This window comes from Onychostruthus taczanowskii, unplaced genomic scaffold (assembly GCF_017590055.1).
Source record: "Onychostruthus taczanowskii isolate IOZ18803 unplaced genomic scaffold, ASM1759005v1 scaffold31, whole genome shotgun sequence".
NCBI lineage: Eukaryota > Metazoa > Chordata > Aves > Passeriformes > Passeridae > Onychostruthus > Onychostruthus taczanowskii.
The window spans coordinates 2165004-2189372 of NW_024500461.1; the positions used below are offsets into that span (position 1 = coordinate 2165004).

The 24369-nt window shown below is 36.3% G+C and overlaps 1 protein-coding gene across 2 annotated transcripts in view; it reads left to right on the top strand.

The window, feature by feature from the left end:
• TMTC2 (transmembrane O-mannosyltransferase targeting cadherins 2) overlaps positions 1–24369 on the top strand; it is a 236123-nt gene that overhangs the window by 150411 nt on the left and 61343 nt on the right. For both annotated transcript variants that reach the window (XM_041409862.1, XM_041409863.1), the window contains 4 exons: positions 4474–4588; positions 13422–13507; positions 14329–14513; positions 16097–16175. In XM_041409862.1, coding sequence (XP_041265796.1) covers positions 4474–4588; positions 13422–13507; positions 14329–14513; positions 16097–16175 — 465 coding nt within the window. The remainder of the gene's footprint in view (positions 1–4473; positions 4589–13421; positions 13508–14328; positions 14514–16096; positions 16176–24369) is intronic.

Below are 24369 nucleotides of genomic sequence, written 5' to 3' on the forward strand. Positions count from 1 at the left end.
CATTCGTCAATTTGTGGATTAACTTGTGTGAGTAAGTCTGATGCCATAAGGTGAGAACAGTATTACCAAACATCAGCAATTTCACATGAATAGTGAATGTCACATATTATTTTTTTTAAGTCATGCATTTTTTTTTCATTAGTTTTCAAGTATGTTTTCATAACATGTAAGGAAAGGCAGAATTTTCCTTTTTTTGCTATGTTATTTTAAAATGTTTACCAGGATGTATTTGAGTGATTTAATAGGCAAGTGTAATTGAATTTTTTCCTCTTCATGTTTCAGCAGAAGTGTTTGGACAACAGATATATTAATAGAATGGCAGTTTACAAATGTATTTCGTTATTACTTAATTTTTCATGGATTATGTAGGGGTGGCAGGTAGGAATCAGAATTGAATACTTTGGGTTATCTTTTTTAATGATTTGCGATGCTAATTTGTTTTAAATTTAAAGCAAACTTCTGAATCAAGTGATCAACATATGTGCTTTTAACCCATCTAACTGCTCTGCTATGACACTTTGTTGCTTTGTTATCTTTATTTCACTGAATAACATAGCATGATCTTTGATTCAGTAGAAAGGGAATGTTTTATTGAAATGAAGATGTTTGTAGACATTCATTTCCATTTCTCACTTGTTTTCATAGTTCACTTGAAAGCTGAAAGTTTACTAGTTTTCTTTAGAAAATGTGCTTCTTAAATCCAGGCAGAATAGATTAAATAATGTTGTCCTTGTTTTGCTGTTGTTGGTCTTACACTCTTCCAGCATGAAAGTGCTTGGAGAAGGTTTAATATACCATCCTGGTATTTTTCAGTCTTGTTAAATCTTAATTGTCAGTTTCACTGAGATAGTTGAGAAGTTAAGCGTGTTAAATGTGAAACTAACATTTTTTATATTCATTTTCATTCTGAAAGCAATTGAATGCCTGAGAACTTGACCTACTCTCACTGCAAGGTGGTGTAAATCTTTAAAGTTTAATAGAGGTGTAGTTTTGATATGGCCAAAATTTTAACACTTAAACAACTGTTTATTTTCCTACTTAGCGCTGCATAATTTCTTCTGCTGTTTTTTTTTTTTTTTTTTTAATCCCAAACAACAAACAGAAAAAAAAATCCCTTTAAAAAGTTTCATTTTCCTGCAAAGACATGTAAATAACATAGGAGTTCTCAAGCATTAGGAGATTCTTCAGTTTATACTTAACTAACAGTAAAGGTGATGAAATGGATTTAATTTTCAATATGCCCATTGAGTATGATCTATGGAAAATTAAGCAATTAAGTAAAGTTCAAATGGACTGACTGTTTTGTAGGTGAGATGTGAATGGCATTTGCTACCATGCTATGATGGACTATTACTTCTTTAAGTCCTGGGTCTGTTTTGATCTCATTGTTCATGGACAGGGACTTAAGCAGCAGGCAAAAAGTAAATATTGCAAATCTCTTTCATTCACAGCTTCCTTTTTCTCTTGTGCTGATTAGGGTCTTCAATATGGGGAAATTTGAATTTTTAATTAAAGATTAAAACGTAGCATATATATGTACACTTTAATATCTTCTGAATGTTAAATGTTCCCTTTTGCAACTTAGCTAATATAGATATTATATGAAAAATATTTATAAAGAATAATTGGAATAAACATCCATTCTAAATTCCAGGATTGCTGACCTAGTTTCTTTTTCTTTTAAGGATATTTATTTTTCGTTTCTTACTGTGTACAGATGGAAGATAGTTGAGTGCTGCAATTTAGTTGGAGTCATAGGGTGGGCTTTTAACAGGGATGTGGATTCACTTAGGTATAACCTTGCTTCTGTTTCTGAATGTGCCTGTAGTTGAACCAATGCTATTACAGTTTTGAAGAAAAAATTTTGTTTAAGATATGGAAGCTAATAATTGAAGTTCTTTTTTTCCCTGAAGGTTAGTTGCATTACTTAAGACAAAGCAGGAGTGAAGTTCCTTGAGTAGCTCATGTAGTTTCTTCTCCATGTATGTACACCATCCTCTTTTACACTTGCTCACATATCAAAACCCAAGAGGACGTGGCTGCTGCAGATACTAGCTGTTCATAATTTCTAGAGTGTATGAGTATCATCTCTACACATGTTCTGTGCAGCGTCGTCACCAGCCAGAGATAGATCATTCTTCTAACTCGCTGTATTTAAATAGATGTGAATTTTTCTATGAAATTTGCCTACTTTGGATAAATGACAAGACCTTGTTTTTCATGTTTCCATTAATGATAAATTGTCAGATTGTCGTGTTTTATGTCTGCTGTTTTCTGCTATTGCCACTTCTAGTGCATCACACGAGGTTAATTTTTCACAGTTTTACAAGTTTAGACAAAAGTATAAATGGAATAAATTTAAAATTAAATAGCGTAGATTAATTATTGATTGATATTAAAAACTTGATGCAGATTATTTTGCAAAATGTACATTAAAATACTGTCTCAAAAATTATGTTAGCTCAGATAACTGTTAGAGCTCATGACATGAAATGAAGTGTAGAGGAGAAAGTATTACACTGAACAGTGTTAACAGTGTTTTTCCAGTCTAACAGATGAAGAGATGAACTGAATCATCTTTTGTTCATATTTGTATTTACTGAGCTTCAGAAGGTTGGGAGTAAATGACTATGCGGCAGGAAATTGTTATCAATAGATCAAATGGTCATTTGATGTAATGCTCTGTTACGGGAGATTAGAGTGAAAACAAAAGTCCCTGCAGATTATATGGAACATGCAGTTATGGGAAACTGGATGCTCTTTTACTGCAGAAGCAAAATAAAGTTATATCTTCACAAATTAATTTGAAAAATAATATATGTCTGTGTTTTTCTTCCAAGGGCTAATGCCTACAGACTGGCTAGTCGCCTTTATTGGTACTTCCTAACTGTTTTCTCTGTGTAAAAAGGGAAGAGTGGCAGTAATGGGGAAATTTCAGAATTCTGCACATTTGCTAACCAAGGTAAAAGTTGAGTGAACCTGAGAATAGGCTTAGCAGCTGTATTTCAAATTGATGGAACATTTTGTAACTTTTGTTGATTCATTGATAGATTATTTCTCATTAAATACTAGGCTAAAATGAATTGACTCATGGAAGTGATAGTTTATTTTCATATGGAAATATTCCATATATTTTCTTTCTTGGATTTACAGAATATGATTTGCCTGATTGAATGACATGGTTTTTATGAATTCTAAATTGATTTATTAATTATTTTTTCCAGCAATGACTAGTTTATTCTGCTCAGAGGAAATTCTGTGTTTGCTGCTGTTTCCATGCCCGTGGTAGGATGATTCTGCAACAAACGACAGCAGCTTGGTAGTGATGCAATTTCTGAGGAAAAAAGTGCCTATGTCAATTAACAACATACATAGCAGGTGTTACATTAAAACTACCTTGAAATTTTGCATTAGTCAGAACTGATGGAAATTCTTGAAAGACAAAATGGGCTCAACTGAAGTGTATGAGTTAGTTGCTACTTAAGCTGATGTTTCAGTGCATCTGGAGGGGAGAATATTCTGACATATATTATGTTTGGTGGCAAGGACACACATCATCTTTCCATCGCTTTCTTTCATTTAAAAAAGTGTGAAAATAGAACTTTTTTATGAAACAGCTTTGCATTTATAAGCATAATGTGATTTTTTTTCATGTTCACACACACTGTAATTTTAATGCCAGTTAAATTAGCTTCCTAAATTCTGAGTAGCAGAGGTTGTGTTTTCATAAAATGTTCGTTCCAATTCCTTTTTTAAGTAGCTTTTGTGCCACTCAACAAAACTGCAAAGGGAACACATGTGGAGCTTTAAATATTTTTTTTACCTAAAGTCCTTTATAGATGGGCTATAAAAGCACATTGTGTAACATAATAAATTGTATGGAAAGGGACCAAATGTTTTTCTAGTAGGAAAACAAAATGGATTTTAGTGACCTGTGTAGTATGTTTATATCCATATGGCATATTTTTAATCCTAGTTACTTACCTAACAGTTCTTTCAAGTCCTGTGTCATATGTCAAATTTTAATACTCGAGCAAGGACCACGTCTACTGTGGAAAAATTTCTTTTTAGAGTCAATAGGCTTAGAAAAAAAAAGTTAAAACGAGAAAGATGTCTCAGTTCCACATTTGACCCTGAAGATTTTTATTTATAGGTCGTATGAAATAAAATGGTCCTTTCCCTTCGTTACAGTAATTTCTAGAGACATATTTTTTGTAAAAAACTTCCTTTTCCCAACTGAAAGCTATATGCCTTCAGAGTGCATGTAAATCACCTCTATGAAATGTGAGTCTCACAGTAAGATGCAGAGAACCAGAGGGCTGGGGGTAAAAAATAACCAACCTCACCTCCTGTTCCATAAAAATAGTTCCTTTGTGGGGTTTGTCTCCCTAAGAAACTTCCTGATACTTGCATACTCTGTCATGTGTAATTGGATTGTAGCTCTTTATGAATACTGTTTTCTCCTCTTGACAGCATGGGGTAACCTTGGAAATGTTCTCAAGAGCCAGAGCAAGATTTCTGAAGCTGAAAGCGCCTATAGAAATGCCTTGTACTACCGCAGCAACATGGCTGATATGCTTTATAATTTGTGAGTATGTGTAGCTTTCCTGGGGTTCAATTGTCTTTGAAACCTGGTGTGAAGAGACCTACTGATTTACTTGCTGGAAATGGAGATGATGGTTTCTGTTGCTTTGTAATAGTAATTTCATTAATTGTGCTCCTTAAAGTATGGGGTGGATTGGTCAACATTATCATATATTCATGTAATGGGTATGGGCAAAGTAAACTTACAAATCTGTTTGCTTCAAAAGAAGAAAAAAACCCTACACTAAACAAAGTACCAATAGATGAGTTGTGAACTTAGCCCTCCATCTGTTTGAGACTCAATTAAATTGTGAGGTGTTATTTAGAATTCTTTTTTAAGTCTGAATAACACTTGGTGAGCAGAGTGGGTGTAAGCATTTCTAAGCATAGACAAATACCCTTCCGTTAGCTCCAGAGGTCTGAAATGTTAAAACAGCAAATTACTTTTCTCCTGTGACTGACTTCAGAGCAGCATAGGTTACATCAAGTTTAATTACTTGAACCGTGTTGTAGGTAAGAGGATAAATAACATGAGCATCAAAATAATTATTCGTCAGGGGAAAAGATTTCCCATCTCTTTAATGTACCAAATCATGAAGATGGAAGTGAGCACCGTGCAAAGCTTTGCAGTGGGGTGAGATGGTGCCATGTGTCCCATGGGGAAGGACTCATTCCCTGGCTGTCCCAGCTGGGCACCTCACTCAGCTTGTCCTGCTGCCCTTCCTCCCCCTCCTGCCATGACCCAGGCAGGACAAGCCTTCGGAGCAGGGCTCTGCTGCTCTACAGGGTGGTCACCTCCACCAGCCGTATGCGCTTGTTTCGTGATGGGCGTGGAGGACAGAATCCAGAGACTGCAAAATGTGCAAAAACTGCATTCAAATAGTAAGCCTCTTCAAATCAATCAGTCAATCAAAAAATAATGTTCCACCTGTAAGTCTAGTTTAAAATAAATGCTTATAATATGTGAAAATTGTGTTTATCATAATAGTATTTTTTTACTAATTTTTTCTTTGTTTAGAAAGGAAGAAGTTGACCATTTCATTAATTTGCCTTGCAGTTAAGCAAATGAATTGATGAAATTCAAAATAATTTAATGATGGAATTTATTTTCCAGAATGAAATCCATGTTTCATAATATGTGTATTTTTGCTAATCATTTAATTACACAAATACATGTATGCACAGAATTTCCCTCTTCTGTTAGGCAGTGAGGAAGATGAAAAATATTTTTAAGAGAAATCTTCTGCTCACATTTAAAAAATACCTTCTGAACACAGCTGAAGATTGTGGGAAATAAAGTGACAATATTGATATATTTCCTATATGCTATTCGTTTTGAAAGTGAAAATTATAACTATTAAATTTGTTGTATGCCTGTACAGTACTTTTTTCTTTTACTGCATTGTAGAGAAAAGCTGAAGTTAATACCAGGGTAAGAAGAGGAAAGGGGGCTGGATGACAAAGGCAGGGACATAAAAGAAATCAGACTTCAGTCTTTTCACTGTTCTCAAAATAAGCTGCTAGTCTTCCAGTTTTCCATTGATACACAAAATATATGTCTATAAACCCTCATCTCTGTTTTTGAACAGAGTTTTTGAAATTCTACTGGATTTTTGTGGAAGGATTTTAACTAAAATGCTGATTGGAATATACAGGGCACAAGAAGTGAAATTTAATTCTTAGCCTTTCTACTACTACATTGAATACATAGAATCCCTTATTTTTTAAACAAGCTTTACAAAACCTTCAGTTATTCAAAAATAGTTGAAAAAGCTTGCATCATTTTCATTTTTTTCTTTTTGTAGGCTTTGTCAGTGCTGGATGCTTTAATATCCAGCATGAAAAATAGATGGTAAATGAAGTTTGTCCTTTGATAGTACACAAATGAATTAATTATTTTAAGCACAAACCCTCAAGAGCTCCTTTGCAAGTTAAAACCATCCTTGGCATGTAGTTCTGTGGGAGTCTTTTACAAAAATCCTCTGTAATGGAAAATGTGTCTTATATGTGCTTACAAGAGGCCAGTCAGTTTTGCTGTTTCTGGTTTTTCAATATGTGCCTTTGTAACTAAAATAATCACTCCATAGAAGTCCAGGAAAAAAGTATCTTTACAGTTATTTACAAGCACTGTATGTCTTTCACATGTCCATTATTGTTTCTAAGCACCTATGCCTTGGTATTTGATGAAAATTAATTGGCATGTGCAGCTCAGTGTTCACTCATAGCAGTAACAAATTCAGGTGCTCTCTGCTGAAGAACAAATTATTAAGGTTTAACTCACAATTTTAATGGATAACAATCAAAGAGAGAAACTACATAAGCAGAAACTCTTGATCTCTTTCCTTATTTTTCAATAAATTGAAATGTGAGGTTAGCTTAGAAGTTGACTACTAATACATTAACATCCAAAGGATTTAACAGACTACATGAATGGCTGAATTCAGTGCTGTATTTTTGTTTTTTGACTTATACCATATGGGTCTAAGTTACAGCTGCTTTTGCCATTTAAAAAAATTTAAAATGCATTAATACATAACTACATAATCTACATATGAAGGTTTGCCTGATTATGAACATCTTATATTTGTGTTCTCAGTGCCATGTAGCACTGGTGATTTCAACTAAATTTCATAGGATACTAAATCAGCATAAAATGACCTGTCTTTGTTTTTTTTTAACTGAGAAAACCGTATGATTTAATACTGTGAAGTACCAAGGACAGAGCTGTAGAGAATCATAGTTTATTCTTTCAAACAAGGCAATGTTCAGTTAAAAACAAACTATTTTAGTTTGCTTTGGCTTTTCAGTCTTTGTTACCTTATGACTGTTAGCTAAAGCTTATGGAATTTTTTTGGTGTTGTTTCAAATTGCTTACAATTAGTGTCTAAAGTTAAATTGTTTATCAGTTAAAAGACAGTTTTGCATATATTATTTCACTTGTGTTTAGGCCTGGCCGTGCTTCAAGTATTCTTTTGTCATCCATATTAGTAATCTGTGTTACCTTGAGTTTCTCATGTGATTGTAAGGATGTTCTCTATCTGACACAGATATTGAATATTCCTTTAAAATTATACTGGTTACTTGAAATGTTATAATTTTGGAGTATACAGCACCCTATAAAAGATGAATTTCTAGCAATCAGCTATCCCTTTGCTTCTCTCCTTAATTATCTCATTTTGCCTGTACTGATATAGGACTGTGTGTATAAGTTCGTAATTCAAATAATTTAATTTCTTTGAATAAGATTGGATTATGATTTTCCATAAACTTTACATTGTAAAACTTATGGTATTATATCAATAAATGTGGAATTTTTAAAATGTATCTGTTAGAAATTTCAGCCACTATTGAAGGCTACCTGTCCTAGAAAGTCTAGGGTTGCAATGTTTTACAAGCAAAGTTTAACTCTGCATCCTTAGGTAAAAATAAATACAAGCAAAATTCTTCCTTGTCTGTTATTGTTAGTCTTTAGAAAATATGTTCCCTGCCTTTTAAGGGTATTGGCATAAAAAACTTATCAAGAGACAAAAACTCTAAAATCAGGCTAACCTACAAACATGTGCTGAACTGTGGTTGAACCTTCCCCAGACAAAGTTCCTGCTGCAACCACCTAGTATGAAACAGGTCAAGGTTATTGTTCCTCTTCCTTGATAGCTCAGAAGTTTTTATCATTCAGGATGTTGAGTTAAAAAGCAAAGAGGATGTGTCATCTGGTGTCTACATACTTGATGATTATTTTTCTCAGCTATGAATGCAAACTGGTTGCAAACCTGTTAGGAATGAATCTCTGCTTTTCCAGCTAGTTCTTCCCCTATCAAAGACAGCAGCTAAAAGGTGTGTCTTGCTGTAACCAAAGATGTCTTGATAAATCTTGCTGTGTTGTCAGACTGGCTCTTGAGGTAGCACCCAAAGGTCACTTAGGTGATGGGTGGTTTCCTGCTGTGCAAAACTGCTCTGGGACACTTTGTAGGGCCTGTATGAAGTACAGATAGCTTTCAAAGTTATATTGAGAGGTGAAAGACATTCAGTGACCTAGCTATTCAATTATATGTCTCAGTATTTGAAATTGTGGGCACTTAGCTTTACATAAGCTTCCACCATTTTATATAATTAGGAAAATAATTGTTCATGTCTGCCATTCAGTTTCAAAAAAGACCCCTCTTGTAGGAAGTTGTGTCCAGTTCTCTGTCTGTATTGACTGCTGGGGCACATGAGAGGGAATAGACATCTGGTTTGAGGACTGCAGACGCAGCACGGCACTGCCTATTGTCCAGAGGAGTGAGAAAGACTGGAATAAAGATTAGAGGTTGTTTTGGGGATGATTGTTTTGGGTTTTGGGTTTTTTTTTGGTATTTTTTACTACTGGAGTGATAGATTACTTAGTGAGTTCTGCAGAGGAAATAGTTATTCTCTGTATGTTTGGGTTTTTATTGATTAAAGTATGCTTTGTGGTAGCATCCATACCTACCTTTCTACCCACTAGGCTTGCAAATGATAGTGAAAGAGTTACCTTAGGCAAAGCAGATCTGCTCTTGCTGTGTGACTGGAGACACATCTGTGTGGGGAATAACAGAGGGTTTTCCTCCATTGCTTTCTTTGTTTGCCAGTGCAGCATTTATAGATACAGTATTTTGTAGATAATCCCACCTGAAATCAATAGGATGAATATAGCTTGAGGCATGGAAGAACTGCAGTCATGGCAAAGTAATAGCTAACAGGCCCTGTATCAGTTGTTATAAACCAGTAAACAAAATTGATTAAACAGTTTCAATGTTGTACCTGAGTTGAAAATGTTATAAATATTTCACTAACACATGTTTACTTTGACAGTTGCAGTTTCTGTGTATTGTACTTGGCCAATTTATGCCAGGTTTAGTCACTGAGGAGTTTGTTTTGTAAGCAGACCAGCTGACTAGAATAGGACTACCAACAGGAAGAAATTCGTATGAAACTTGTGAAAGACCATAGGCCATCTACTGCTTATTTGTATTCTGTGACTGCCTTCTGATCTCTGAAAATATTTTTGTGCCATTAATATTTAGTGACTTTCAGTCAAAACCAAGCAGAGTAGGAAGACAAGAAGATTTTTCATTGTTGGTGAAGCAAGATAGGTAAAAGTTGGCAGCTAAAGAATTCAGTAAGGGTTGCAAACAGCTCATTTGGGGGGAGGTGTTTTCCTGCATGAACTAAATGAGCAATTCTGTCTACAGAAATGATGTGCATCATTTCCAGATAGTCAGAATGGGCTTCCCAATTTTTTTATTTTATTTTTCTTCCTATTTAAAAAACAGGATTCTGAGCCACTTCCTAAGTCACTTGGAGAAGTTCACTACTCCTGCAAGCAGCCAGCACATATCCTCCATTTCATAAATGATTAACACTCAATGTAAAAGTATCTGGAAGTAATGCAGGCAAAAAGAAATCTTGTTGTAAAGTTCCAGAATCTTGCTATGTGTTACAGTTAGAACTTATCTCCTAATTAATCCTAAATTAATTCACGGACAGTTTATAACTGTCCACTGTGTGTCCTATTGTTTAAATAGCTTTTTCTTTTCCAAATACTTTTATCTTTATGTATTTCACAGAATCAAAGAATGTGTAATATTGGAGGGGACCACAGTGGGTCATCTGGCCCAACCTCCCTGCTCAAGCAGAGTCATCCCAGGGCACATGGCACAGGATTGTGTCCATACAATTTCTAAATATCTCCAGTGAGGGAGACTCCACAACTTCTCTGGACAATCTCTGGACTTCTTCACTGTGTGGGTGACCACACAGTTCCAGTGTGTGGTCACCCACACAGTGAAGAAGATCCTCCTCATGTTCACTTATTCTTTCACAGTACTTGTCTTGCTAAACAATAGAGGCCACATTTTTCCAGTTCTGTCAGTGGACTGTCTTTGCACAGAAGTTGCATATTTCATTTAACATCTTCATTTGTCTGCCTTACAACTGGGAAGGTGAGCTGGGGAGATTAAAAAGTTTTGGAAGTATCAACTTAAAGCAGCTGTTCCTGCATTTTGTTTTTTTTTTTGTGCGGGCATTTTGGTGGTTAGGTTTTTTTATTTCGTTAGTTTGGCATTTTTAGTAACTGTAGAAAGTTGAAGGGGCCGGAAAGACTTTAAGGTCTTCATCTGAGTTTATCCCTGGAACTTACTCTTTTGAATCAAGCATCCTTCAAGGATGTCCTTTCCTTTGTTCATCCTTGTGTAAGGAAAAAGGAAGGCTTTATGTCTTTGTAACCACAAAAGTTAGGTACATACTCAACATGTGTCAGTTGCTCTGCTCTGCCTCTGGCTTATGTCCAATGCTTCTCACTGTATTGATGTCTTTGTTGTCTTGCTGCTCCTTCTCCCCTTTGCCAAAAATCTCTGAGGAGGAGTTATGATTTTACATTCAAGCAAAGAAGTGAAAGGCATGTCAAGAGCAGATCTACTCCTGGCTGTAGTGGATGCTTGTTTAAACAACCAGGTGGCCACGGGGAGGGTGAGATACTGGAATCTGCAGTGCCTGCAAGGTGTGAACTCCAGTTCAGGGATGTTCTTCCACTGCATGTAGAGAAGTCAGCTTTTTCCTGACTTAGTTTAACCTCAGACTAGAACTGGACACTCATAAATCTAGTAATGTTTGTACTGCCAGAAACTACAGTGAAAACTAGTGATCAATCAGGACCAATTTCACAAGGAGAAGAGGCAGTTTCATGCCTTGGTAAGATTATATTCTTCTCTTTCTTCTCCCAGACTCAAATACGAATAGAACACTAATTATTAGGTGGAATTCAGCACTCAGTCCTTCATCTGAGCTGCTTGGATTATATATATGAGAAAGAGAGAGGGAGAGAGAGAGACACATGCTGACAGACTGACAGTTAATGGAACAACTTTTAAAAGAAAAACGTCTTTTGGAAGAGAATCAAGTAATAAATCTAAAGTGTCAGTGTTAGAGCATGTAGTGAATGCAAAAGATTAATTTGTAATAATTGCAAATAAAAGTTCTTTTAATCACAAAACTACAAGTGTTGTACACTTACCAAAGTAATTTGTTTTGGTGAAGTTAACCAATTACTGTATTACTTCTCTCAGTATGTTACATTATTTATTCCAGAATTAAAATAAGAACGGAATTTCCTAGATAAATTGTTTCAAAATTGTCTGTGAGAATGTTTTTGCTTTTTAAAATATTAAGAAGCAGCTTAAATGTCAGACCATGCACCTCATTTTTTTTCTGTTAATTCTCCTGCTATCAATAGCAAACAGGATCAAAATACCATAATTAATCTTCCTTGAAGTAAGTGTATAAAAATTTTTACAGTAAACAAAATTCAGCTTCTAGAAAATTCAGAAAATGTTATTTCTGTCCTGATGATTATACCTCTTGCCATTTGCAAGATACTTGGCAGTAGTTGCAAACCTTGGTGCCATGCCAAAAAATATCCTGAATGTATTCCCTTGTTTCTTACTTTACTGCAAGTACCTACTAAATGTAAGTTCTGTTAATATTAAAAATTATTTGCTACCTAGTCTGAAGTTAATTAGGAAACAGTTTCAAAGTGATGTCATGTGATACTATAGTATAGGATAGTGTAGAAGAAAAAGAGGATATATTTCTCAATTCTGTTAAATCCTAACCTAGTGACAAGAAGCAAACAACATAGATGGTACCTGCTTAAGCTAATTGCCCTTCTCTTTTCATCCCTTGAAGTTGACTGATTTAATTTAAAAAGTTGTCCTGAAATGTTAGAGGGAAATTAAATCTCTGATTTGAGGCTGGAGATAAAAGAATTCCAAGCTCTTTGCAGTTCAAAAATTTATCAGCAGATAAAAGCATAGAGGAAGAAAATAAAATTGCTGTATGTTAGGGAAACTACAAATAAATGTAGTATCACTTCCACCTTAGAGGAAGAGCTGTGTTTGCCTGGATATTTTGAGTTATAGGACAAGTTATGTTTAACCCTGGATACTGAGGTCTGAGTCTCCATTCTGAAATGACTAAATTTTAAGGATTTTTAAATCATTCTGGTTTTAATATATTTGTATATGCTCTTTTTCAGTCTTCTGAAACTTTGGAAAACTATAATGCTTTGAGCCTTCATTTAAGCATATACAGTGTGCATTCATGTCAATGAGGTCCAGACCACTTCTCAGAAATTTGTGGGTAGCTGGTATAAATCGTAATTCACAAGGATGTTTGTCTTAAAAGCTAAATTAAAACCTATCTGTTATGAAACTGGAAATATTCAGTATATTTTTTAATACTTCTTTAGTTAGTAAATTTGTTCAGAGTATAAAGAATACAGGAAAATATAGAACTGTTGCAGGTGCTGAGCTGTACAGTGAATAATCTGGTGAAATTGCTCAACAAGGGGAGTCCTTAACATAGCACATGAAGGGCTGGATGCTTAACTTTATCATGCATTTGAAAAAGACCTGCTTATTTCAGGTTCAGACAAGATGCCTGGCTAATCATTAATGACTTACAAGTATCTCCATCATATTCTATCCACTTTAAAAAGTCTTGCAGACTTACATTTTCTCAACTGAGTAAATGAATCTCCTGGTTTCCAAGAAAGCCAAAACTATTCTGTTTAACATCTGCTTTGTTAAAGCCATATGGATGCAGCTGATGTTTATGAATTCATCTTTATACTTGGAATAATTCTCACATGGAACTGTTAGTGAGTGCTTGTATCTCTAAAATACCAGTAAGCATATTTTGCTTTGTTACCCAAGTTTTGTTTTCAGTATTTGTTTTCAAGTTACTCTTTGTAGTAACCTCAGACCTCACTCTCTCTTTTCTTTTTCTTTTTTTTTTTCTTCTTTTTTTTTCCCCTTATGCAGAGGATTACTACTTCAGGAAAACAGCAGGTTTTCAGAGGCATTGCATTACTATAAACTGGCAGTTGGTAGCAGACCCACACTAGCTTGTAAGTATTTTGACTCTACAAGCTTGCATAATATTGACTGTAGTTTTCATAGAAAATTTTCCTACTCTTTAATAATGATTTCTTTTTTTTCAGAGGCTTTTTTGTCAAAAAGCAAAAGGTGAAATTGTGCCCTTGATAGCAAGTGTTTATTAGTAAACAGCTATATTTAATACGGTACAAGTAAGAAGCAGATGATACATTAACACTCAGCAGCACTACTAGAACTTAAAATGCTTCTGATCTGGGGTGTTGAGTCAGAGATACTACTGCCCAAATTTTCAGGCTCCTGTTTTCTGTTTCTTACAGCCAGTCCATGATATTTATATGAATGAATAATATAAATATTTTTTCTTTCTTGCCTGGGGAAAATGGAGAACAATCATTCAGGTGTTGCCAGTAACAGGTTCCAAAATTAAGTGGTGCTATTTGAGATGGCTGAGACTTTCGTACCTTCAGTATTAATCTTCTCTGTATGTATATATGTTTTTATGTATATGTATATTTTTTGTAACTCTTCAAACATATGGCACTATATGCTTTATACAGTCCTGAAAAGAGGAACAAACTGGAACATTCTGCCTAACCAGTGATTCCTTCCCTCCTTACTTTATAGTCACCTTCTTCTTTCTTTGACTCTGAGCTTCTACCTTTATACATTCATATATTTTACATGTTCACACTCACACCACTGAGTGATCTGTGTTATTCAAAAACCAAATTAGATAACCACGGAATCTCTACCCAATACTACTTAGAATTGAAACAGTAGATAAAGCATAATAGAACTCCATTCAAATATAGCATTTTTTCCCTCTTCACAGCTGCCTATTTAAATACTGGTATCATCCTGATGAACCAAGGGAAGACAGAGGAAGCCAGGAGGACTTTCGTGAAGTGTTCAGAGATCCCTGATGAAAATCTGAAAGATCCTCATGCTCACAAAAGCTCTGTTACCAGCTGTCTTTATAACTTAGGAAAACTTTTTCATGAACAAGGACACTATGAGGTAAGACTCCAGATCTGTATATAATATATATATAAAACTTCCATATACAAATAATACATACTGCTTCCACCCAGACTTTCAAAATATATCACATACATGAACTGATTGCATTTCACCAGATCGAGATTAGCATTCTTTACAGAGAATATTTGTTCTCTTCAGCCACTGGTGTAATGCTATTAATTAGCAGTGTGATGTTCTCACATCAGAGTCAACATTAGCAGTGGTCACATCTGATATGTGTTAGTTCATTGGTTTTGGCTTTGCATACCCGTAGCTGGTATGCAAGGATAAAGCCTGATTAAAGGCCAGTCGACCTAAACTGTAGAGGCATTATAATTCAAAACACAGTAAGTCCATCTTTAGCTGCAAAAGTGCAATTATGCTTTCATTTAAGTCTCTACAAATAAGATCCTGTTGAAATAATTTAAAACTTTGGTTATTAAAAACATCCCACTGTGTGTATTTTCAGTGATAAAGTGGGTTGGATATTTTTGATGTAACAATAAACTGCACCCAAGCCATCCCATCTCATTTACACATGCAGTTGTGACTGTTGTGATTCCTCTCCATTTTCCCTGATGAACTTAACTGAAACTGGACATTCACTTGAGGTTTGACCTTTAGTAGTACTTGAAAGAAATGCATTCTCTCTTTGCATTGTCAGGCATATTTCAGAGCAGGAGTTGTGAGTGGTTTTGATCCATGTAAAGTGTTCCTGACCATGACAGTTATGTCAGCTGTTTAAGATCAGGCATGCAGAAGCTGGACAGATTCCCTGACATCTGTCTGCTGCATCCAGCTCTGTCAGATGGAGTTACTAATTGGTTAAAATACAGACAGCTAATGCATATATACAGAGAAGAGAACAGCAGCATGTTGTCTGCACAGTCAGTGGAGTGTAGAGTTGAAGTTCAATACTTGCAAGATACAAGAGCTTTTAGGAATGTAAAACTTCAGATTTCTTCCTGGCTGTCATTGCAGCCTTCGTAAGCTGTGACTGTGTGATGCAGAGATAACAGACTGACCAGCAAGTGTCCATAGTGGGGAATGAATGGTAATTCAAGACACAGCATATTTGCAAAGGGATTCCAGTTTTGGGTTTCTTGACTTCATAGTGCTTCTCATCCTTTCTGTGGAACAGGCTTCAGTGGTAGGATTATGCTTTGTTATTATTTGGCAGTAGACAATGATCTCTTTATTGTTAGGTCACTTAGCGTAGTTAATCATCAGAATGTCCTTTGTCTGCAGATCAATAATCCATATTCTTTCATAGCCTATTGAATTTTATGTTTATAAACTCATCAGTCATTAAGAGGTATTAAAAATGTCCTTGTTACTTTTGCCTGGAAAAAGGTTGCAGTATTGTAACTAGCTTGATCTCTTGTCTATAAGCCTCACAGAATTTGGTAAAATTCAGGTAAAAAAAGGAGAAATTTTGTACTTTGTGGCATTTTTGATGCCAATGTGTTTTCTCTATCCCTGCGCTTTTCATTTGGGGAAGGAAGATAGTTTGGTTTTACTTTATGTGTGAAAGGATGCTTTTTAAGTTGGTGCTTTCCCACCTTTGTGTTTCTTTTCAGGAGGCCCTTACTGTTTACAAAGAAGCAATACAGAAAATGCCGAGACAGTTTGCACCACAGAGCCTATACAATATGATGGGTAAGTGCATTGTTAGTGCTTCAGAATTATATTTAAGGAGTTAGGGTGAAACAAAAGACCTTATCCAGGCAACTGGTACTCAAATTAATGAGCTAATAAAACCCAAAAATAATTAGCTTCAGTACAAGCCAAACTAGGTTTAGAGCTTAAATGTCAGCAACTGCAGTGCTGGATAAGGTACAGTAAATGATGAGACTATTAGACACTGCATGCCTTTAGGACTGTCAGTGTAGCAGTTCTACATTTAGAATGCATGGTTTAGTGTTTTTCTTGGTCTCTAAAAGCTCTCATGCACTACTTCGGAGACCCCATGTGCCCACCTGTGTATGGGTGTTAGATATTGAAGTGCCTGGTAAATCAACAAGATGTTCAAACAGATCCACAGCAGTAGTTGCACTTTTTTTTTAAGGTTGTGGCAAAAAATTATTTCCAGCTGATACACTGGATGCCTACAATGAAAGAATTCTTATTTTTCTTCCAGGATCAGCTATGTGTCCTTCAAAATTTTCAAGTCCTTTGAGTACTGCAAAAAACTGTCAATTTATCAGTGAGGTGTTTCTTGTTTAACCTCAGTGTCTCATATTTTTCATTGCATTTTTATATGGGATACATTAAACAGATAAAAGAAAGAAGATAATATGAATTATTACTTACAGTACTCAGATCTGAAAACAAGAGGGCTGGTTCTTATTGTTCCAGAGATGCTTGTAAGTGAAATTCTCTCTCAAAGCTCATGTGTTTCTGCTAAGCACCCTCAGTGTTTGGCCCAGTACTCTCTTGTTTGGGATAGAAAACAATGTAAGAATCTTTACTTTAAAGTAGTTCAAAGTGGAGCAATTAAAAATATCTGTGGAAACAATTAGGATCAACAGGAAGCATATGGGGTTTGGTGTGGTTCACCCCATCAATGCCTCATATACAAGGGAGTGTATTGGTTGATACCAAATGTTTTTACACAGTTGTTGACTACTTATTCAGTCAAAGGCATCTTTGATTAATACCTTACAATTATTAGGTCACAGAAAAAAGTAAAATTGTAGTTGTAACTGATGCTGTATGTTTAAAAAATGTACATGCTAGATTAAGTAGTTCTCTTGCCACAGTGACAAAGTATCTAACGTCAGCGTAAACACTTTCTTAACAGTTCATACAGTTCAATGGAGAGGTACTTCTCCCCAAACACTAAGCTTTACTGGATTGATGCCAATGGCTAAAATTCATAAATTGCACAAATTGATTATTACATATACTTCTGTTCATTGTCAGTCTTAGGGTAATTACTGTTTTATCAGTTTTCTTTATCAGCATTTGCTGATAAATAAATCATTGTGATCAATTTGATGGTGATATCCACAGTCACCTCTGTGTGAATTAAACCTCTGCTTATTATTGGTGTCCTGTAGTGACTGCTGAAATACTGCAGTGCTTCAGCAAATTCTCTGAAGTTTGACTGCCCTCTTTAGTGTAGATACGTTTTTCATAATTCCGATAACATGTTCCTCAGAATACAAATCTGGGAAACATAAACCAGTGCTGTTTCTAGCATGTAATGCTTGTCCCATTGCAAAGTAGGCTCATGCTACCCTTTTTCTTTTCCAATGAATAGATGCTACCTTTAAAGCCACTATGACCTATAACTTTCTCCAGATTTTTCCTTTTTTTTGGTTGCTTTCTTAGGTTCAGGAGGCCTTTCTCAATTTCCTTTGTAAGCACGGTGTGTGATGTCCAAGTTCACTCTGTTCCTGGGGTTTGCATTTTTTAACTCACAAAAACACAAAGACTAGTTCAGTCCTTTGCCCAGGCTTGGCTCCTGCTATACTTCCTCCCTTCTCTCCCTAGCCCGTACTCTGGCTTCTGCTTCCTTTAAGCTGCTGCCAGCACTTCGTGGATGTCCTGGTGGCATAACAAGATATGGTCTACTGAGTGTACCTTAGCTCCTTGTGGAGCTCTGAGAATTTCAACTTACCATTGACATGGCTTATATTTGTGTTTTGGTTGCTGTTGTGATGGCAGCTTTAGCAAGGAAGACAGAACTTGGCTTCACAGTGGTTGCTGAAGTGTTGCATGTAGGTTATGCTGCACTGCAAAGGCAATCCCAATCCGATGGACTACACAAAGTTGGATCATGACTAGAATAGAATGAATAACAGCTTTGTTAACAGGACTCAGACTGATTTATTCAAAGCTGTCCTGGATGTGTCTACATAAGCCTACATGGCTGCATTTAGTCTCTCCTACCTCAGATGACAAGACAGAGCTTGGTAGCCATGCTTCTTCATAGTGTGGAAAGAAAACTGTATTCTGGGGAGTAATGAAGCCCTTCTGATTTAGATATCTATTTAAGATTATACACATAATCCCAGCAAGCATACTTCTCCTCTAAAAAGAGCTAAGATGACTGACTTAGACTTAGTAGCTTGATTTGGGTGAGATAAATCCTAAATCCCTTTTCAGTCATCTCTTTGCTCTGTGTGTGACAGGAGAACAAGTCAACTGCATCCATTATCAGGAGTGCATCCGCTTTGCAGCTCATATGGTGTCACTGAGTATCAGAGGGCTGCCTGGAGTGTTTATTTCTGTTTCCATGTTCAAGACAAAACTATAAACACATTCCCTGTAACACTTTCTTTGATAAACAGCATTACATAAACTTGTCTGCCCACTTCTTGCCTTTAAAAGGGAGACTAGAGGAACTGAAATAGGCCAGTCTCATGTGCTTGCAGCTACATAAACCTGACTGAGCTGTCCCCGCTCCTTGAATGCTCATTGCTGGGGAGGAAGGGGAGAAACTGGGGAGCGCTCCCCAGCTGCTTGGGAAGCAGCAGAAGGAATTTTTCTTCCCCATCTCCTTAAATGTGTAAAAAGTCTTCACAGCTTATCATGAAACCTAAGAATAGTCACAGTTTGAGGATTATCTGCTGTGGTTGTTACTGTGATGACTGTATTCCCAGTCTCTGGCAATCTCTTTGCTTGGTTGAGTGGTACATATATTGCTACATATTGGCATGTCATATAAAGAAGCAGTGCTTCCTCTAATTTTTAGTAAGTACTCATTCATGTAATTGACAATTTTTTCCTCCTGTATGATGTACATGACGTACTTGAAAGAGAATAAACAGGAGATGAACTGTTTAAACTGAATCAGGTTTGAACTCCAGCACTCTGAGTGCAGTAGCATTAACACTCCAGCAGTGCTAAGCCTTTACACCACCTGCTTTCCTTGTTTGTGTTACACTTCTTTTCATGTGCTTGCTTCTACTGGCCTTTTGCTCTGACAGGCCCAGTGACTCATTCCTTTGGTGTGTCAGTCTGTTTGACAGACTCTCATCCTTTAAAACACTCTGTAACTTGCCTCTTAATGGGAAAAAGAAGTATTGGGGCTCAAGAAGCAGGCATCCATTTGACTTTGCATTTTTTTCATGGTACAAAAGACAGGGCTGTAATACCAGCATCAGATGTTCTAAGTTTGTGCATATGAAAAAGTTGCAGGGAAGATTTTGGTCTTCTGTTGCTGTGATTTATTTTGCCAGGTGTGCAACAACTCAGCTAAGGAAACCATATGTTTCTCTGGCTTTGTACCAAGAAACAAAACCTTTTCTTTTTTATTTTTTTTTCCTTAGGAGAACCCAGAACAACTAAAAATTGAAACTTTAAGACTAGAATCAAAATAATTATTCAACAAGCTGTATAAGATTGGCTTGGTATTTATTTTCTGTATACCATATTGCTTTGATGTAAATTAAAAAGTACATGCTAAGGTTACACAGATTAATTTGCTTGGCATGGCACTTGCACTACAAAGGCTGGAGTCCAGCTCAGCTGTATTAAATAGGTAATATATTTTGTTTAAAGTTTCAATTAAAGCCTGAGGTCAAAGTCCCTGTGGGATCTTGAACACTTTAATGCCAATATTAGGATTGCTTAAGGATCAGTCTCTGCTCTAGATGTCTTTTGCGTTACTTGAAATCTGATATTGTACAGTTGATTGTATTACATTGCTTTTAAAACCACACTAACCCACCTGCTACAGTAATTCATGCTCCTGACAGTTAAGTGGTGTGAAGTGGGCCATGGAGGCTTTATTTTAATACCAAACAGTAACAAGAAAGATGGTGGGGTGGCATTGTTCAGGTTTAGATTTGCAAGATACTGTCATAAAGACAAATATCTTTATGGCACTTCATCTGCCCTTGCTAACTAACATCTCAATGTCTATTTTCAAATGCATTCAGGCAAAGCCTTACAAATATTTTTTTATGAGAAATACAAAAAAGCTAATATTACAGGAGTGAATACAGTGCATTATGCACAAAGTTTAAATTTCTGCTTGCAAATCTGCTGGATTGCACATAGACAGAAAAAAAATCATACACAAATGTAGAGTCCAGAAAAGGGGAGCCAGATTTTACATCTGGTGCAGAGTTTTGTATCATAAGTACAAAGGCTTAGCATCCAGAGAGACTTTCTGTGTTGATGATTATAACATAGCTATCACTTTACTTGATTATGCTTTTGGGTGGATGTGGCTGTTTCTACAAAGCTGTTAATATTGTTAAGGCTCCTGTCCCATTTACCCCTTGCTCCCATTAGATGCTTTCTTATTGAATTATTTTGAAATAGCATTTAGAACTCCAGGAAACTCTTTGGTATATTTCACTGTGCAACACTTAATTTATAAGATCCAAAGATGATTAAACTGTGAAATACATACCCCACATCATAACTTATGCAGAGTATGGTACCTGCACTTATCTAAGCTTTAGTCGTCAGCGTGCTTCCTATGCATCTCATGAAGTTTTACTAGTAATTTCTTGCTAAGTGTACATTACAAGTATTTTTTTTTCTTTTAAAACTAGCTTGGATGGAAAAAGGTTTTTTTTTCTTCCATATGTACATTTTATTACATATACCATGGAAAGAAGAATGATGTGCTCTCCAATGGTGATGGGAATAAAATGCTGGGCTTCCTTCTCTCCCCCTTCCCACCCTCGTTCTGATACTTTAGCCCTTCCCCCTCTGAGACTTTGCAGACTGTGGTAGTTTATATCTGGTGTCCAAAGCTAAGTAGCTAAGTGCTGCATCCAGCTGGCAGCCAGTCCCTGGTGATGTTCCGCAGGGCCCAGTATTAGGGCCAGTCCTGTTTAATATCTTTACTGATGATCCGGATGAGGGGATTGGGTGCACCCTCTGTAGGTTCACAGATGATACAGAGCTGGGTTGGGAGTATTGATCTGCTGCAGAGCAGTAAGGCTCTGCAGAGGGACCTGAACAGACTGGATTGCTGATGGTTCAAGGCCAATTGCATAAGATTCAGTAAGGTGAATTGTTGGGTCCTGTACTTGGGTCACAGCAACCACAGGCAGGGGGGAAGAGTGGCTGGAAAGCAGCCCTGAGAAAAGGGACCTGGGGGTTTTGGCTACCAACAGCTACACATGAACCAGTGTGTGCCCAGGCATACTGGCTTGTATCAGAAATAGTGTGGCCAGCCAGGCCAGGGAGGTTATTGATTCTCTGTTCTCTGCACTCGTGAGGCCACTCCTTGAATCCTCTGTCCAGTTCTGGGCCCATTGCGAGAAGTAAGGCATTGGGGTGCTGAAGAATGTCCAGAGAAGAGCAATGGAGCTGATGAACGGTCTGGAGCACAAGTCCTACAAGAAATGACTGAAGGAGCTGGGCATATTTAGCCTGGAGAAGAGTCAGGAGAGGCCTTATTGCTCTCTTCAGCTACTGGTTGTAGCCAGCTGGGGGTGTCTCTTCTGCCAGGCAACCAGCAATGCCACAGGAGGAAACAAGAATGAGCTGTACCAGGTGAGGCTGGACATCAGGAAGAAATTATTCACTGAAAAGGTTGTCAAGAATTGGAATGGGCTACCCAGGGAAGTGGTGCAGTCACCATCCTTTGAAGTGTTCAGGAAGTGACTGGATGTGACACTTGGTGCAGTGATCTAGTTGATGTAATGTTCGGTCAAAGGTTGGACTTTGATGATTGATGTCTTTCTCAACCTAAATGATTCTGTGATGATGAATCTTCAATCTGATTGCAGTGTCTCCTGGTTTTTTTGACCTTGCTTTTAGGGAATCAAGCTGGGTAAGAAAGTTAGAATCCAGCAGTGGACTGCTGGAGATGGTAATTGATTTAATGTTTTACAGCATGTTGGGGTTTTTTTTCCCCAGGTTTCCAGATTTTCTGAGTTTTAGCTCTTTGGACTATTGATATATATTTTAATGTGAAATGTTTTAGTTTTCTCATGTAGTAGTCTGAAAAATGTGATTCTAAGGATGAAGTGTTTTTTTATTTGAAACAGGCAGGGTTTTATATGAAAATAAGTATAATCATAGCATTTGCAGACCAAAAATATAGTCCAATACTGAAAATGGACTACAGGGATCCCAGTTAGGCATGATTCTAATGGAAAGTGCTTGTATTAATAGAGTTTTAAAGAAACCTATACTGTCATGAAAATGAAATTACCTATCTTGTGTGAGCTCCATGCCTCTATTTCTGTCAGTATACTTCTTTCACTGGAAACCTTTGTACAGCAGGAAACAGCTGTGCAATGCCCATGCTGTTCCATGCTGAAACTGATGTTATTTTGTCCTTCATTTATATCTGTTTTCTACTTCAAAAGTAGCTTAGTGGTCTAATTAAATCAGATAAGGCTTTGCTTCGCTAATTAAAGCCTATAAGAATTTGTTCAGACAAAGTAAATGTGGGTTGACTTCCATCCATCAAAACCCCCGATAAAATACAATACATTCCTTGAAATCTTAAAGGGGATTATTCTGTAAAAGGAAAAAAAAAATGACCCACAATATGCTTAGTCTGTGCAGAACTTGATGCTCACTATGTTCACATGCTTCAGCTGTTTCAGGGAAGATGTGCATGCACTGCATATTTATAACTGTTAATCTGTTGCAGTATATCTTATACATCAGTATAGTATAGCATCAAAATGTGCTTCCAGATTTATTATGTTACTTTATGCACTGGTACCAAAGGGAAGAAAGAGGGAAGTCATATATCTAGAGAGGTGCATTTTTATGGTAAGCACATCTGCAGCCTTAATTTGCACAAGAAAGCTGCATGGTTGCATTATCAAAGACACAAACTCCTTGTGGTACTGTGACACACAGGGACACAGACCTGTCCATTTTTGTCCAATCTTTTATAATCCAATTAAAAGAAATTATGGAAAAATCGAAATCATGATGGAATGTATATGTTACAGATTTTTATTTTCAAAGGGCATCTCTATCTTCCTTTGTGTTTTGATGTCTGGTGTCTTGTCCATGTCAAATTTTATGTTCTCAATATTACAGTTTTACGACCTCAAAATTTGAGGGACAGATAATTAGCATATATAAGGATGATGAAAGGCAGATTTACCTTACATTGTCTCCTTTATGGAGATGATTTTTCAGTTGTCTTTTTAGCAATCTCTTTTGGGGTGCTGGAAGGAGAACCACTGGAGGGACATACCTTCTTAATCTGAAAGTATTGGTACCTTACACCTGTGGAAGTACAGTCCTTTTACATCCGCAGTTCTATTGTACTTTCTGATTAGAAAGTCTGACATGCTCCCTATGGCCTTTGCTTGGTATGAGTTTGCATCTGAAACAGAGAAATCATGAAATCAACAGATGAGATGTTAAGCTAGAACCATGTAACATACATTCATGTAAACGCTACCTAATTTTGCTTTTTAACAATATGTGGCATGTATTGGAAAATCTTGTGTTCTTTTTTAAAATGTATTTTTCTTACAAACTCATTCCATTTAATTATCAAGTGAAATATTAGCCTTTGGGGAAAGTGGCTGCTAGCAAGCTAATCTTTTATTAGCATTGTTATTTAATATAAATATTTCCTGTTTATTGTGATTGTTAGGGGGTTTTAGTTATTACCAATTATATGTGAATTACTGTTAAGGCTATGTTAATCAAATATATTTAATTATGAATAATATCGTGGCATGATTTTAGTGGGGAGTTTTTGGCTAGTTTATTTTTCTTGTGGGATTTTGTTTAATTTTATTTTGAAGGATTATTTTTAAATTCCAAAGATTCTGAGGAAATATGGGAAAATACTATTGGTCAATAGTAGTTTTATAAGTAGTCTTATCTTTGTGGCAAATAAAATCCACTTGAGTATAGGGGTTTTAATTTTGGTGGTGAAAATCTAGCTAAAAGTATC